Raw genomic sequence first — 15,366 nt, 5'->3', positions numbered from 1 at the left:
CAATTCCGTTTCAGATTGGGTATGTCCGACGAGACACTATCCTAGTACTAGAGCGCCATGACGGATAGACGGCGATCCCGAGTACTACCTAGCTAGCAACCAGACTACTCACTTAGCATCCAGTATATTTCCGAAGCCAGTGAGTCGAGCACGTTTTCGAGCCAGTGTCCGTCTTCCTTCGATGCGGTTAACAGCACAAGTCACTCCTACACTCTGCCTTTCATTTCCGACTGCTCTGTGTCCCTACCCGTGCTTATCAGGACGTTACATCGAACAGCCTCTCTTTGACTCGCCTCTCGAATGGGATTGCGTCAAGAAGATCGGGCGATTCCCCTGCAGCAAGGCCCTTCCTCTAGTATCGACTGTGTAATGGCCCATACGGGTTCAGCCGAGGGCATACAATCCATGAGAATCGGGCTCGTACAATCCACCGAAGCGAAGGTTGACAAGATGATTGTTGTTCAGGATGACCATGGACTGGAGGCCAGGGCACTGTCTAGATTTCTAGCAGCCAGCACAGTATAAAGTCTCTGTCCATTTCCTCTGTTGACGTGAATATCGCTTCCCATCCCACTTTCCTTTTTGTCATTCCTTACGTTTCAACCTATACACTCTTTACTTCTCTATTCTTACGCTCTTTACTTTCCTATCATACGCTCTTTACATTTCTTCGTCAAGGCCCGAGGCAATGGTGTCCTTGACGAATTTCGCCGCAGCCTTTGGCGCTGTTGTATTCCTGCTCTCTGGAGATGGAGCCACTGCCACTTCAATATTCAGAAAGCCAGCAAGCCCCAGCTACAGCAGTGCCAACGTCTGCCCGGGGCGATGCAGCGTTTCCGGGCCCAGCACGGGCAACTGGTCCGTCTATCCCAACTTCAAGATTCTAAAATGCCCCGAGACCATGTTTTATGACTTCTCCCTTTACGATCAAGTCGACAACAAGGACGAGAATCACCGCATCCAAGCCTTCTCCTCGTTCGGACCCGACTTTGCCAGCTTCCCTGCCGAGTCCGTTCAGCTTGCCTCTGCCGAGTCCCACAACGTCGAGTTTGAGATTGGCTGGTGGAAGGAGGGCTATGGCCTTGCGGCAGCTGGGATCAAATCTCTCGTGAAGCAGGTCCGCAAGTATGCTGAAAATGGCCATGGGACCACGGAACGACCATTCATGATCTATGGCCAGTCCGGCCAGGCGACTATTGGTCTGTACATTGGGCAAGGTCTACTCAACGAAGCTATCGGCGAGTCCGCACTCAAGACATTCCAAGACAACCTCGAACACCTCAACGTCTCGATGACAACCTTGGCTATGCAACTCTGTGGGCCAGGCTATGGCAGCACCCATATCGTCGGTATCATGTTGGCATCAAAATCACCACGACAGCTATCAGCCCCGTTGACTGGAAGATCCGCGATGCCGGCATCTTCCTAACGTCCTACCCGACCATCATTTAATCCCGGTAAAGTTCTAGCTTTGCCTTTAGATAATAGTAGCGCTTGGAAAGAGCTCTCTTGACAAGATAGCCGAAGGTAGCTTGAAAAGCTATATAAGCGCGGTTAGCGATGTTTTGAGAGGAGAGGCAATAACCGAGGGTACTCTGGATACCGTCTTATGCATCCAGGTTCTGTATGCTGTGAGGAATCCGAAGAGTGTAATGAGGGAGGTGTGGAAGCTCCTCAAGCCCGGGGGAAAATTCATTTTCTGGGAGCATGGATGGAGTAGGGATTGGGTTACGACTGTTGCGCAAGATATTTTTCATCATTGCTCTTCTTCTAGTGCAGGTGCAGACGACCGAAACATAGGCTAACGCGAGGAAACCTGCCATATAGCAATCACGAATTCAACCTAGAGCACATTTGTCGGATGCCATTTGACCCGAAATGTACTGGCGGATATTCTCGATGCTGGAGAGTGGGAGAACCCGGATGAGATTGACGAGCCTGAGGATCCGGTTAGTTGCCTGCCTAGGATCCAGGGTGTGCTTGTCAAGAAGGCTTGATTTGACCGTGGTCATCCCTGGACGTTAATATAGACTTGGGCGGAAATAGAAAGTTGTGATTAGGTATGATCAATGTTTCGTGGATGATGGATGTGATGAGCGCTTTTCACTAAGCACGCCGGCGAAAAGCTTCCGACTTGCAGTCATACAACGGCAGCCTTGAGAAAGGAGTAAATACAATCATACTGATATTTGCTCAGGCAGATGGTACCCATTCAGAATCCTCATTCAAAGTGCTTCTTGGTTATAGATTGAGATATATTATTTCTTCATTATCATGCTTGTGACGCTCAACGTGCACTTCGTAGATAGTCATTGTCAACTGGACATAAGAAAGTTGATCCCGAAATAGAGATAGAAAGGGGAAAACGCCAACGCTGTTGTAGGTGACAGTTTTGACGTCTACAACCATACCCGATACTGCTCTAGCGACTCGTTCTCCAGACCAAGAGAGCCATGGCGCACACCAAGGAGACGCACTTGACCGACTTTACCTCCAAAGTCATCTTCAACCTTACTCTCCCAGCCCTCGAAGAGTTTCTTCAATCGCTCGATGACCTCAGCTTCATCTTTGACCAAGACGGCCAAAGCATCGTAGCCTCCTGCGCCGGGGACAACGCCACCCACCACGCCCTCAACCTCAGAGATGGCGTCGAGTAATTCGGTTTGCACCTTGGGCTCGATGGGGACATCAGATTTGGTAGTCATGCTGCGGATATGGTTGCGAGAGCGTTGGATCAAACTGCGAACGTCGTCGAAGCCCTTCTCGGGATTCTGTGACAATTGCTTGAATTCGAGGCAAAGCCTCTCGTTGTTCGACTGAAGAGCGTTCCAAAGGAGGTCGGCTTCCTCCTTGTTCTGTTTCCGCCACTCTAGCACTTTCTTGACCATGGACGGAGTTTGGGAGCCACATTCGACATCACAGAGGACCATTTGCATGCCGCGGGGAAGAGTCATGCCAAAATCCAGACATTCCGTGTCCCAGAGATGTTCTGGGTCCGCGTCCTCCACGACCTTGAACAGCCTCTCGTCGAACCCAGGGCTGCCGGCGTCACCAATGGATTCCAGGATGGACGGCGAGAATCTGCGGTAGAGACAGGAGCCGTAGACAGCAGCGGCAACGTCGAATCCGGAACCGACCTTTCCCTGGGCGGCGCAGTGAGCGGCCTGCGCTAGGTTATGTAGTTTATCACGAGCTGCGCCGAGATCATCAGGCTGCATTGTACGGTGTATGACAAGCGCCGACACTAGAGAAGTGACCAAGGCCGCGGAAGAGCCGAGACCGGTTTTGTGAGCCTCGTGGAGGGGGACGCCAAAGTTGACAAAGTCCCCAGGGCTGCGTTCCGCCGATTTTGAGAAGGCTGTCTCCGAGTAGTAGTCGTTATCAGCGAGGATGGTGATGGACAAAGAGCCAAAGTCCTTCGAATCAGCTACATAGCTGATGTAAGACAAAGCATAGTTGAGGGAGGTCTCAACAAAGGGATTGTCACGTCTAGTGTGATTAGCCAGCCACCTCCGATACGCATGGTCCAAATGTCCTACCCATTGTTCTTCTGTACGACTTTGATTCCGCCGCCATTCTCAGAGCGTTGGATACCGTATTCCCACGCCGCACCGATGAACTGAGGAGAGCGAACGACGATCAAATCCTCGTTATCCTCTATCCCAGCATTCCCGTTTTCTTTTTCAGCTTCGGAAGATCTTCGCTGGCCTTTTCGGAGCTGTTCCACGACAACGTGAATCCGGGCGTCAAGAGCAAAGACAGTGCCAGTGTAATTCCGGTCCAGCACAAGATATCCACCTGTGAGCAAGACTTTTCCGGGAGCGGACACGGCCGTACTCGCTGAGGATTTGTAGGACATGTTCAATCGAGCGTGGGGGTGGGTAGTTGTGGGAAGGTGCTCGAGGTGCGGGGTTTCTGATCGCGGGTCGCTCGAAAGGACTGGAGGCAAAAAGCGCTGAATCTAGTGTTGACAAGCAGGAAGAAGCAAATACAAGACCGGTGAAGGTACCAACAGCCAAGGTTGCAACCAGGTGAGAAATTACTGGTGAACCCCGCGGCGCGTAGCTTTGTGCTGGTTATCACTCACGTCGAGAAAGGACGACTCGGGCAGGGTGGGTTGGTGGTTTCAAAAGGAATCAAGGAGATATGCATGAGGCATCGCATATCAAGTAGCCTCCTCTAGTCTAGGGTTCGGTGATCAGGTTGCTTGTTTTGATGGTCGACTGGCCCATCTCGAACTGTGCCCGCCATGCTTGGCTGGAGCTGACGAATGTGGCTAGTGCGTGGCACAGTGCCTGGAAAAGGAAGACCTGAAGAATGGTTCAAGAACAGGGAGAAATTGATACTCCGGGGAGACTACGGACTGCAGCTGCAGTTTTGGGACCAGAGAAGAGTTCAAAAGTACAAACAAGTTTCTATGTCCGTTCACCCGAGGAATATATTGTTCGCAGTGGGCTAGGAGTATAAGAGGGGTTGGAGAGAAATTCGTCGAGATGCCATTGGTGTTGAGGCTTCATCATACGATCACAGGTCTTGTCTGCGGATCCTCCGCGTTTCACGGAAAATCCACGCACTCGGGAATATGTCCTGCTGCTAACTCATTAGTGCTCACGAAATGCCAGATGCAAGGCGCTGCCAGTTATCCCATCCCAATCAGGCTGTACGCATGTGAATTGCGGCAGGTTGAGTAGATAGTTTCCTGCCGGCGGTTTCTCGACTGACGAAATCCCAGCTTGCGAATCCGGCCATCGAGGTGGCGTAGTTTGATCGAGGAAAGCTCTTTGCTTTGACGTAGAACTCCGCAGCGATGTTCGATATGCCACTCACAGCCGCCTGACAAAAAACTCCAGGGCCAGATCGAAGCCTCAGCAGTCAGGCAAACGGCAGGCAGCTCCCGGCGAGTCGGATATCGGAGATTCGGCGGGTCGGTGATAGGACGGGGGCAGCTAGGCAAAGTCCGGCGCAAGAAAAAGCACAAGAAAAAAAGCCGGAAAGCTGTGAGTCAGACAGGAACCCATCGCGGCAGCTCCTGCTTCTCCCTAAGGCTCCAGTCGACGCGACGAGCCGATTGGACTTGTGCAAATCTGGGGCTGAGCGGCCACCTGACCCAGATCCCTTGAGCATCCGGCGAGTCTTCGAGAAGCTGACGTTGTTGCTGGATTAGGAATCAGTGCAGAGATTTCGCCTGCAGGTGTATGCTGGATAGAAGACGTGATGCGTCGCGGAACTTGTAGTCTGTAGATAACCTGCAGCAGGAAAAGGGACACATAACACTACAAAAATTGACATCACATCCCCTGAATTGGCTGCGATTGAAAGTACAGAAAGGCAAACCGGTGCAAAAGTGAGTTTCTGGAACTGCCTCTGGATCCACGCTAGGCCGCTTTGAGTCGACGCCAACGCGACCAGGTTCACTTCCTTTCGTCCTCATAAAATATCACTCGTTTCCTGTCGCTGCGTTTTTCATCCATCATTCTTTCTCTGTCGCTGGAAGACACCTTCGTCTCCCTTTCTTTCATCTCTACCATTCCCTCCCTTTTCCCCTTGCGCGTTTGTTTGACGGCCCTGTCGTCAAATGAACCTGCACCATCATCTTTGTCCCGATTATAAGGTATACTCGAATTTGACAACCAGTCGAATCAAAACCCAGCTAACAGTACCAGTGCTGCCTCTTCCCCTTGATGAAGAGGTCCCCCGCAAGATAAATGGTCTTCAAGCCGTTTACCCATATTGCGCGTCAGAGTTTCACCAAAGCCTTTACTCATGGCTATGCTCAATCGGTAGTCGCCGCATCGCAGTCGTACGCGTCGTCGACAACACTCAACCACCTCACCGCCGCTAACCCGGCGAAGTTTTCCCGTACAACTCAGCTACAACATGTCTTTCAACCTTCGAGTTCGTCGGGCGCTGGCGCAAAGGCCAGCCAGGGCAGCTCGGGCGGTGGAGACGCAGGGTTAGCTGCGTACTATGCGGCATGGCAGCAGGCTCAGCAGACCGGAGATGACAGTGACTGGAAACAGTTGCAGTTGAAACGGAGAGTGGGCTGGAAACCGCTCACGGAGGAGGAGGTCACCAAGCAGCAGAAAGAAGACGCCGACTTGCCGACCGCCCGCTCCGATCTCAACCGTTCTCCTCACCTCACCCAGGCCTCCGCCAATGAAGATGTCGGCGCGAAGGTCGAAGAAGCGGTGGCTAGGGAAATTCAGATTCAAGAGGAGCAGGCTCAGGCGGAAGAAGCGACCGAAACACAGGACGCTTCTGCCACTGAAGCGTTCCCCGAGTTGCCGGAGGATGTCGCTGCTGTTGGAGATCTCGCTACGGAGGAATCTCGTCTTGCTTCGGAGCGGATTGTGCGCCTCGCTTCCGACGAGAAGTTCGCAGACATCCCTGGCGCCTTTGCGGCCCTTCTTAGAGACGGCCTTACACCGACGGTTGCTGCTTACAATGCTTTGCTCGACTCAGCCATCGAACTCCACAATGATCGATCCCAGGCGATTCCGAAAGCGCTCGATGTATACTCCGATATGCTTCGTCGCAAGGTCATTCCCGATGAAAAAACTTACCAGATGCTCGTTCAACTTTTCGTGATGCGCGCCCATGATGCCATGAAAGCGCTGGAAGTGCTGGAACAGGAAAGGGTGCGCTATGGAGGCATGGAGGAACCCGGAAAGTTCATGCTCCAATCCAGTGAGCTTGAAGAGGCAATACTGGCCGAGGATGACTCTCTTGGAATTGCCATGAAGCTGTTCGACACAGCTACTGCCCGGCATGCGGACCTTGTCTTCCCTGGTGATATCTACCGCTATCTGATCACTGCCTGCGCCACTGAAGGCAAGGTTGAAGCGATGATCCGTGTGTATGGCCACATGGAGTCTCACAAAGTGACTCCTCACGCTTCCATCTTCCCCTCGATGATCGAGGCGTTCGCTGCCACCGGCGACTTGACGAGTGCTGTCGAGTGCTACAACGAATATAGATCACTCGCAGTATCCGACGACAATGGTACCTTCTGCATCATCCAACGTTTGGATGGCCAGGTGTACGCCGCACTGATCAAGGCCTACATCTCTTGTGGCAAGGAGGAGAATGCAATGCGTTTCCTCGAGCGAATCCGCACCTCCTTTGATGGAGTGACCGAGAACCGTGAAACACGCCAAAATGCACTAGAATCCGTTATCGTCCATGACGCTCTTGTGCAACACGCTCTTAAATTGGATGATCATGCAAAGGCCCTCGAGGAAGCCAAGAACCGGTTGCGCGATGGAGCTCTTGATCAGGCCATGTCTCAGATCTGCATAGCGGCGGCCGATTCCGGCAAATTGAAGATCGCTTCCGAAGCATATGATCTACTCCCCAAGGACGTGGAGACGCGACAGAAAGCTGCTGTTTCAATGATGGCACTGCACGTACGCGATGGCAATGTGTCAGCTGCCCGTTCCCTGTGGCTGATGTTAAGCACTGTGGGTCAGGCAACGTCGGATATGGTACAGCCGACTGTGATGTATGGAGTTGCTCTTCTGAAGAGTGGTCGCACCGATGAATCTCTTCTCGAGGCACGGAATATGTTTGCCCGTATTCGCAGCTCCTCTTCCAACAACCTGTCTTCCAACTCTGTCCGCGAACAGATCAACGAGAGTATTCACCTTCTTAGCCGCGTTCTTGTCCAGAGCGCTTCTGTCCTTTCGCCTCAAGCTTCCATGTCGCTTCTTTGGTTGATGATTGAGAATGGCGGCCTAATTCCACCTGTCGCTGAACACGCTGTCGCCTTCCTCGGACCTCTTGAGATTTCTCAGCTCACGCCTCGCGACCTTGCTCTCGCTCTTCAGATTCAAGCTGACATTCTGGTCAACAACAACGCGATGTCCTTTGATGCTGCTCACCCCATTCGCTTCTCCCATATGTTGGACATCGCTCTAGCAAACGGACTTGCTATGGACTCCACGACCGTCAACCTTGTTGACCAAGCCGTTAGCAAGCTATTCACCAGCCGACCTGACATGGTGAACCGATGGCACAGCTACCTGGGCCTGGCGTCTAGCCCGTCCACCTACCTCTCTGGTCCTCATACCCCTGTCTCTGACATGTCTAGTATGAGCTCAGCCCCCAGCGAGGACTCGTTCGACCCTTACGCGTACGCCACCGACTTCAAAGGATCTGCGATGATTGCCGACGGACTCGAGAGCACCCACGGCCGACCCGAGTCTCACCTCAACGAAGCCCTTAACAGACTCCGTAACATGCGCCGCGCTGGTCGACACCCTCGCTACATTACCTACGCCAAACTCATTGCTACTGCCGCCAAGAGCAACCGCGTTGATCTTGTGCATGAGGTCTTGAGCATGGCCAGGCGTGATGTCCCCCTTCTCCCACAATACAAGGCTGTCAAGTATGGCTGGACGTCTATCCTTGATGCCATGGTTGCCGCTTGCTTGACCCTGGGCGACCGTGGTCTTGCTGCCAAATTCCACCATGAGCTTTCCGAACTTGGCTCTGCCCCATCCGCCAACACCTTCGGCTTGTACATCACCACACTGAAGGAATCCACCAAGACCTTTGACGAAGCTACTGAAGCATTGAAGATCTTCCACCGCGCTGTTGCCGAAGGTGTTGAGCCAACCTCGTTTTTGTACAATGCTCTAATTGGCAAACTCGGCAAGGCCCGTCGTATTGATGACTGCCTTCAATACTTTGCCGAGATGCGTGCGAACAACGTTCGACCTACTAGTGTCACGTACGGCACCATCGTCAACGCTCTTTGCCGTGTCAGCGATGAGCGTTTTGCCGAGGAGATGTTCGAAGAAATGGAGTCCATGCCAAACTACAAACCTCGACCTGCGCCTTACAATTCCATGATTCAGTACTTCCTCAACACCAAGCGCGACCGTAGCAAGGTTTTGGCTTACTACGAGCGCATGCTTAGCCGCAACATCAAGCCTACGATGCATACTTACAAGCTGCTCATCGACGCCCATGCCTCTCTGGAGCCTGTTGACATGGCAGCCGCTGAAAAGGTCCTCGAGACCGTTAAAGCGTCTGGTCAGGAGCCGGAAGCCGTCCACTATGCGTCACTTATTCATGCCAAGGGTTGTGTAATGCGGGACATGGAAGCTGCCCACAACGTGTTCAAGACCGCAGTGTCGAACCCTAAGGTTCAAGTTCAGCCTTGTCTGTACCAAGCCCTTCTCGAGTCCATGGTGGCCAATCGCCAAGTAGCACAGACTGAGTCGATTGTTGAGGATATGGCCAAGCGCAGGGTGGAAATGACCGCCTACATTGCGAACACCCTCATCCACGGTTGGGCTGCAGAGGGCAATGTCAACAAGGCCAATGCTATCTACAACAGCGTCGGAATTGTAAAACGGGAACCTAGCACGTACGAGGCCATGACTCGCGCGTTCTTGGCCGCCGACGACCATGCGAGTGCTTCTCGCACGGTGCAGGAGATGCTCTCTCGGGGGTATCCTTCGGCCGTGGCCCACAAGATTGCTGATCTTGTAGGCAATGGTGCAGTCACAGCTATCCTCTAAGGTGACTGTTAAGTTCTTGACGATAAAAGTTGCCTCTTTTTCTGCATTCAAAAAGATTTAATCGCATTCATACAGGGCTGGACCCGGTTTCTTCTCGCTCTCCAGCCCTATAATGACTGCATAGGCATTGGGAGGCACTTGATTGCCAAGGGTTCTACATATTGTTTATTCGGATATTTTGCATATAGCGGGGATGGCGTTATGACATTTTGTACGTATACCACGCTTGGGACGGTTTTTTATTCTCTACATTTCCTTTGTTGTTCGATAGAGACTCTCAACTCTCATACAATTATGATAAATGACTCTAAACATTCGAAGATCATAAAGATTGTTCGTAGTAAAGTCGACTTACTACCGCGATGTATGTGTCATGCGGGTGCTCCTGCTCTCCGTTCCCCCACTTCGTTCTCCAACGCCATTCCACCTTCTATCCCCGTCGCCCTTGTCCTCTAGAACTACACCTGTCTCGAGCTTCAGCGACACGTATCATATGATTCTCCGGCGACGTCCCAATTTAGGTAGATCTCTCTGGTCATTCTCACCCCGCCGCAATCTCCACGCCAGCCAGCTCCGTCTTTCGGCCATGGACTCTACAAACCCGCAGCAGAAGCGGCCGAAGAAGCTCATTTGTACGCCTTCTATACCAAGGTTTACCAAAACGCCTATAGTAATACTGACTCTTCACCTAGTTGCCCCCGGCGATATAAACCCAACCCCCGACGACACCCAACCATCTAAATCCGAGCCCGTCGTCCCCGTCTCCGCCCTCCCACCCCGCGTCGCAGAAGCCCTCCGATCGGGAACAATGACGCCGAACACAGAGTTAGATAACAACGTCCGCTCGCACCCAGCACGAGCCCATCAGTTCGTGCGCAATCCGCCGCTCACAATTTCCCAACTGCACCCGACGAACCCGCTCTACCAGTTTCATGCGTGGTTCCGCGATCCGAGACTGGAGCTTTCGTCTGCGCCGGAGACGTGTACGCTAGCTACGGCGGAGTTGCCATCGGGGCGGGTTAGTGCGCGCGTTGTGTATCTGAAGGAGCTGGATGAACGAGGGTGGACGGTGTATAGCAATTGGGGGAGTCGGGAGGGGAAGGGTGGACAGGTTTTTGGGTTGAGCGGATTCAGTGATGGGGATAGTAGTGTTCCTGAGGCCATGCCTGTATCCGACGAGCCGCTCGTTTCTGACCTGGGTCTTGAGCAGCAGGGGAATAAGTGGGCCGCGTTAACATTCTTGTGGTCAACGCTGGAGCGCCAGGTTCGGATCGAAGGAAAGGTCGAGCCGCTTAGTCGCGAAGAGAGTGAGATGTACTGGCGGACTAGGGAGCGCGGAAGCCAGATCGGCGCATGGGCGAGCTGGCAAAGCAAGGTGCTTTGGTCCGCTGAGCCAGACGGCCTTTTGGATAAGCGACGCAAGAGCTTCGGGCCAGGCGAGGACTCGGGTTCGATTGTCTACCCTGAAATCCCGCATGATGTGAATGAGACGGATATTGACGACGGGCGTGCGCTACTCGAGAAGAGAGTACAGGAGATGGAGGCGCGGTTCGCTGATACAAAGGAGATTCCTCTCCCACCATTCTGGGGTGGCGTGCGTTTGATTCCGGAGTCGGTCGAGTTCTGGCAGGGTCGTCGCAGTCGGCTGCATGATCGCTTCCGTTATGTGCGAATTCATGGGACGCATGAGACGTCGTATAAATGGCGAATCGAACGGCTTTCGCCTTAGAAACTTGTATAGATCATATTTATACAAGCTGTAAATTAAAATACAGAGAATTGTTCTATATTTCGGCTCAAACGTGCACAGTACTATGTAGAGTATACTTGCGCATATCACCAAGGTCGAGACGGGCAATCTGATACTTGGCATTCCTTACGAACCTTCTCTCAACCACGACAGTCACCACCTCAACCCCAAGGCCATATCTAAGTCAACCTCAAAATCCAATCCCTAAAAGACATTAGCCTCAAACATGTCCCAATCACAACCCCCAGTGCAGGCAAAACCCCGCTGGATCCTCCTCGCCGTTGCCTCAGGCGCATTCGCCGCGTTTAACGGCCTCTTCGCAAAACTGTACTCCCTCAGCCCAGGCCCAAGTAACCACATAGAGAGTAGAGGGATAGCTAACATAGCGAACAGCACAACAGACGAACAAACAACCTCATTCGCCAACGGACTCCTATCAATCTTCGGCGCTGCAGCCGACGACCACCCGGTCCTTTTGCTTATCATCAGGGGGGTGAGTCTTCCCATCTCCCCATCATCCAATTCCACCCTAACCGGTTAACCCAACCCAACTTGACTCTCCCTCTCGTTCCCATATTCTCTCACTTCTAAACCAAATACTAACAATAACAACCAGATATGTTTGGGCCTAAACGTCCTCTGCAACATAATAATGTGGGCGCTCTTCACGCGCGCCCTGACAGCAGCCCCATCAACAACAAAGGTGTCTATCACCAACACGTCAGCGAACTTCCTTATTACGGCGCTTCTGGGCATGGTTGTTTTTAGTGAGAAGGTTGGTGGGCTTTGGTGGGTTGGTGCGGCGATGTTGGCGGCGGGGGGTATTTTGGTGGGGATGAGGGAGGAGTCGTAGTTCCTCTATCCCTCAGTATGAAGGTAGAGTGTAGATAGATGATGAGGGTTGCTTGGAGTGGTTTAGGGAGCTTGACCGGACGGGAAGGGAAGGGGGTATCGGCATGATTATGAGGTTTTCCTATATTTATCAAAGATTAGATCCTATTCCGTCTATGGTTCGTGTATTATACATCGCGCTGCGTCCCAAAATCTATATCAACGTCTCTCTTCCAACTCAACCATGGTCTCATCAGCATCGTCATTCTCCGTTCCAGTAAGAATACCAGAAGGAGTCCGATCCTCCTGCGAAATGGGTCTAACATCTCTCGGCCGCGCCGGCCCCTTAGCCTTCGAAAACCTCGACCCAATCTTCTGCATGAAGTTCCAGATCCGCTCTTCGAGCGTATCGCCATCTTTAACATTTTGATACGCGCCAAGCGGGAACTCTGCCTGGTTCGTTGCAGCCAAGGCCTGCTCCTCGGCTTCAACCTTGAACTGATACTTGAGACAGTCTTTGACTGTGACGAGGCCGGTGAGCCGGCCGCGGTGCTCGACTAAGATGACGCGGGGCCCCATCTTCTTAAAGATCTCCATGACGGTTTCGAGAGGCAGGCGCGGGTGCACGGTTAGCGGGGTGTGGTCGACGTATCTGCTGAAATCGACAAAGCTAGCGCCGGAACTGCTCTGGATGTTGTCGAATGTGTCTGGGGCAGCGAGATGGGCGTGGGAGAAAGTGGATGATGCGCGACGAGCAATTGCTGCCTCTGCTGCTTCCTTGGTGAAGACGCATTGGGCGCTGGGGGACATCATGCCTTCTGCTCTGGCTCGATCGATGGCGTAGCGGAGCTCTGTGCGGCCGATGTACCCGACTAGAATTTTGCTGGAGCGGTCTTCCACGATTGGGAAGCCTTGGAATTTGTTATCGCTTAGGAGGTGCTCTGCCTCGCGCACTGGAAAGTCGGATGCAGGTAGCGAGACCGGGTCACTGGTCATGGCGTGCGAAACGGGGACGTTAAAGACGTGGTCTTCTTTGTTATCGAGGAAGGGGAATCCATTGGCCCAGATCATGCGGTCTGCTATGCCACCATTTCCGAAACGGTCTCCAACAGCCTTGGTGACGCCGACCACGATCTGAACACGTTACTAGGTGCTTGAAAATAGTAGATGTAGTGCATACCATAGTGGGAAGAATATAGGTCAAGGCTCCGGTGAGCTCAAACATAATGACGGTCACGGAAATGGTCAAGTGCATAATGCCAGATAGTGCCGCGCCAGCTCCCAGGAACGCATAGGTTCCCGGCGTGATACATGGCAGGTCAGGTTCACAAGCTGCGAAGAACCTCGAGTCTGGGAACGATTCATGCAATGCTTGAACCATGATACCAACCATGCGGCCAAACGATGCTCCAATAGCCATGGATGGAACAAAGATTCCAGCAGGTACCTTGCAGCCATAGGATATAATGACCAGTAGTATCCGTAGGATTGTGGCAGTAGCTAGTGACGCGACCATCGACCAACGATATTTAGAACTGTTTCATTAGTAACATAGATGGGAAGAACAGAGTCAGAGCACTCACTCGCAAAGACCATGATAATCGTGTTCTCCTTCGCATTCTTGAAACAGGATCTCCATCATCTCGGTCATATTTATTTTCAAGAACATATTTGGGAAACAGATAACTGCCGTGAGCGCAGCTAACACCACAGACTCAACCACAGCATGCTGGGAAAGATATTTCTTTCTGAATGCTTGAACACGAAGATTCCACTTGATAACTAGTGCTCCGTACAATCCACCAAAGATGCCAATGAGGATGAAAAATATCAGCTCAAAAAAGTGCCAAGTGCGGTCATACTGTACTTGGAACATAACCATTTGCCCGGTCCGAAAAGGATTCATTGCCTAGGCGTTGTAAGTATATCTCGGCAAAGAAGGGCGCAAACATACGGACAATACTCCGGTTGCAACCAGAGCACAGAAATAGCTTCGCCATAACGTCTTCAGTGGGAAATAGGACGCTACCTCCTACGCTGGATCAGCACTGGCCAAAAATCTCAACCAAAAGACTCATACCTCGAGAGAGAATAGCACACCTCCAATTGGACTACCAAAAGCAACAGCAACGCCAGCTGCTGCTGTGGCCGTCAAGACTTCTCGAGTCTTCGATGCACTCCGCTTGTATTTGGTGAAGAAACGCGAGATAACATTTCCCGCACAAACCGCAAAGTGAACACTTGGCCCTTCTTTACCCACCGACAGGCCCGAAGCAATGGCCAATGGAAGCGCAATTGACTTGATCAAGAGTGTCCAGCCGCCCAAGAAGCCTTTCATGACGAATCCGGCGATGATGCATTTTATTTCGGAGATACCTGAACCGGCGGCATATGGCGCGAATGACTTAACCAACTTCGCGGCTATAAAGGCAAATAGAACCTATCGAGACTTAGCGGTTGTCGAGTCAAGGAGGGGCCGGAGGGCAAGGTACCGCGTAAAAGGTGTATAGGACATAGTTAACAACCCAGAACGAAGTCCAGGTTCTCCATTCGGGGCATCCTAGCAGAGCATCGTGATTAGCTCTAACTTTGGTTCCAACAAATTGTCTTGACGTACCTCCTTCAGCACCCCAACAGCAGAACTGTTGGTTGAGATAAAACGCGGTCGTACAGTAACCCAACTTAATGTCCGACAACCACTCGGTAACGATATTCAGAACAGCCGAAATCAACCCAATAGTTGCCCCGACTATCGTGATGACAAGCCATGCTTGTCCGGCATCATAAGATTCCCGCACTTTATGTCTCCATTTGAATGTGCCTTCTTTGTCCCAGAACCCTGAGCCCTCCTGTCTCTTCATCCGCCGCCGTGCTTGCTCGTGCACCGCATCCTGGACCCAGTCGATTGTCGTAAAGTCCTCGTATCGTTTGATCTCGCTGATCTCCTCGGTGATCACAGGTGCCTGGCCATTGCCGGCGGGCGAGCGTGGAGCTTGCGACGAGGCCGATAACCCCGAGAAGGTTCTCCACAGACGGCGCTCGACAGACGGGGAGGGAAGGGGAGACGATGAGGCAGGCATTGAGCTCATAGCCTCAGTTGAACCAGCAGTGAGCGAGCATAGTCGAACTGGTTTTTTGTTGAAACTTGAAAGCTGTACATTCGGAGCGGTTGACCGAGAGCAGAGCGATTGGATACGCGGCCACCACGTGAGATAAGGGATTCGAAACGCTTATCGCGCCAATGAACTGGACATGAAG

General features: G+C 52.3%; 5 protein-coding genes across 5 annotated transcripts; 3 read left to right on the top strand and 2 right to left on the bottom strand.

Annotated features, from left to right (window-relative positions):
- Window positions 1–688: 688 nt before the first annotated feature.
- On the top strand, window positions 689–1,429 carry BDV17DRAFT_291368 (uncharacterized protein; the record flags this gene model as incomplete). The annotated part of the gene is made up of 1 exon (XM_073762118.1): window positions 689–1,429. The coding sequence occupies one exon, from the start codon at window positions 689–691 to the stop codon at window positions 1,427–1,429; it is 741 nt and encodes a 246-aa protein (XP_073615571.1).
- Window positions 1,430–2,111: 682 nt separating this feature from the next.
- Window positions 2,112–4,226, bottom strand: erg8 (phosphomevalonate kinase). Its single transcript, XM_073765301.1, has 2 exons — window positions 3,540–4,226; window positions 2,112–3,489 (listed from the first exon to the last, which is right to left on the bottom strand). Exons 1-2 carry the CDS (start codon window positions 3,857–3,859, stop codon window positions 2,400–2,402), a joined length of 1,410 nt encoding a protein of 469 aa, XP_073615570.1. The 5' UTR covers window positions 3,860–4,226; the 3' UTR covers window positions 2,112–2,399.
- A 1,479-nt stretch (window positions 4,227–5,705) lies between these two features.
- Window positions 5,706–11,256, top strand: BDV17DRAFT_281820 (pentatricopeptide repeat protein; the record flags this gene model as incomplete). Its single annotated transcript, XM_073760095.1, has 3 exons — window positions 5,706–9,504; window positions 10,049–10,159; window positions 10,220–11,256. 3 exons carry the CDS (start codon window positions 5,706–5,708, stop codon window positions 11,254–11,256), a joined length of 4,947 nt encoding a protein of 1,648 aa, XP_073615569.1.
- Window positions 11,257–11,356: 100 nt separating this feature from the next.
- BDV17DRAFT_263431 (uncharacterized protein) lies at window positions 11,357–12,259 on the top strand. Its single transcript, XM_073757906.1, has 3 exons — window positions 11,357–11,604; window positions 11,671–11,770; window positions 11,894–12,259. Exons 1-3 carry the CDS (start codon window positions 11,504–11,506, stop codon window positions 12,128–12,130), a joined length of 438 nt encoding a protein of 145 aa, XP_073615568.1. The 5' UTR covers window positions 11,357–11,503; the 3' UTR covers window positions 12,131–12,259.
- On the bottom strand, window positions 12,246–15,298 carry BDV17DRAFT_89412 (chloride channel protein). Its single transcript, XM_073765300.1, has 7 exons — window positions 14,726–15,298; window positions 14,601–14,668; window positions 14,189–14,548; window positions 14,063–14,140; window positions 13,692–14,017; window positions 13,289–13,643; window positions 12,246–13,242 (listed from the first exon to the last, which is right to left on the bottom strand). Exons 1-7 carry the CDS (start codon window positions 15,195–15,197, stop codon window positions 12,328–12,330), a joined length of 2,574 nt encoding a protein of 857 aa, XP_073615567.1. The 5' UTR covers window positions 15,198–15,298; the 3' UTR covers window positions 12,246–12,327.
- Window positions 15,299–15,366: the final 68 nt, after the last annotated feature.

The sequence above is a fragment of the Aspergillus undulatus genome, assembly GCF_047715775.1.
Source record: "Aspergillus undulatus strain CBS 261.88 unplaced genomic scaffold BDV17scaffold_24, whole genome shotgun sequence".
Classification (NCBI taxonomy): Eukaryota; Fungi; Ascomycota; class Eurotiomycetes; order Eurotiales; family Aspergillaceae; genus Aspergillus; species Aspergillus undulatus.
This window is presented reverse-complemented; position numbering and strand designations above follow the sequence as displayed.

Coding starts and splice junctions, on each gene's coding strand:
- erg8 (XM_073765301.1), bottom strand. CDS start 3,859: ATGTCCTACAAATCCTCAGCGAGTACGGCCGTGTCCGCTCCCGGAAAA. Junction 3,490..3,539: donor GTCGTACAGAAGAACAATGG/GTAGGACATTTG, acceptor TAATCACACTAG/ACGTGACAATCCCTTTGTTG.
- BDV17DRAFT_263431 (XM_073757906.1), top strand. CDS start 11,504: ATGTCCCAATCACAACCCCCAGTGCAGGCAAAACCCCGCTGGATCCTC. Junction 11,605..11,670: donor AACGGCCTCTTCGCAAAACT/GTACTCCCTCAG, acceptor CATAGCGAACAG/CACAACAGACGAACAAACAA. Junction 11,771..11,893: donor TTTTGCTTATCATCAGGGGG/GTGAGTCTTCCC, acceptor AATAACAACCAG/ATATGTTTGGGCCTAAACGT.
- BDV17DRAFT_89412 (XM_073765300.1), bottom strand. CDS start 15,197: ATGAGCTCAATGCCTGCCTCATCGTCTCCCCTTCCCTCCCCGTCTGTC. Junction 14,549..14,600: donor TCCTATACACCTTTTACGCG/GTACCTTGCCCT, acceptor AAGTCTCGATAG/GTTCTATTTGCCTTTATAGC. Junction 13,644..13,691: donor GATTATCATGGTCTTTGCGA/GTGAGTGCTCTG, acceptor CTAATGAAACAG/TTCTAAATATCGTTGGTCGA.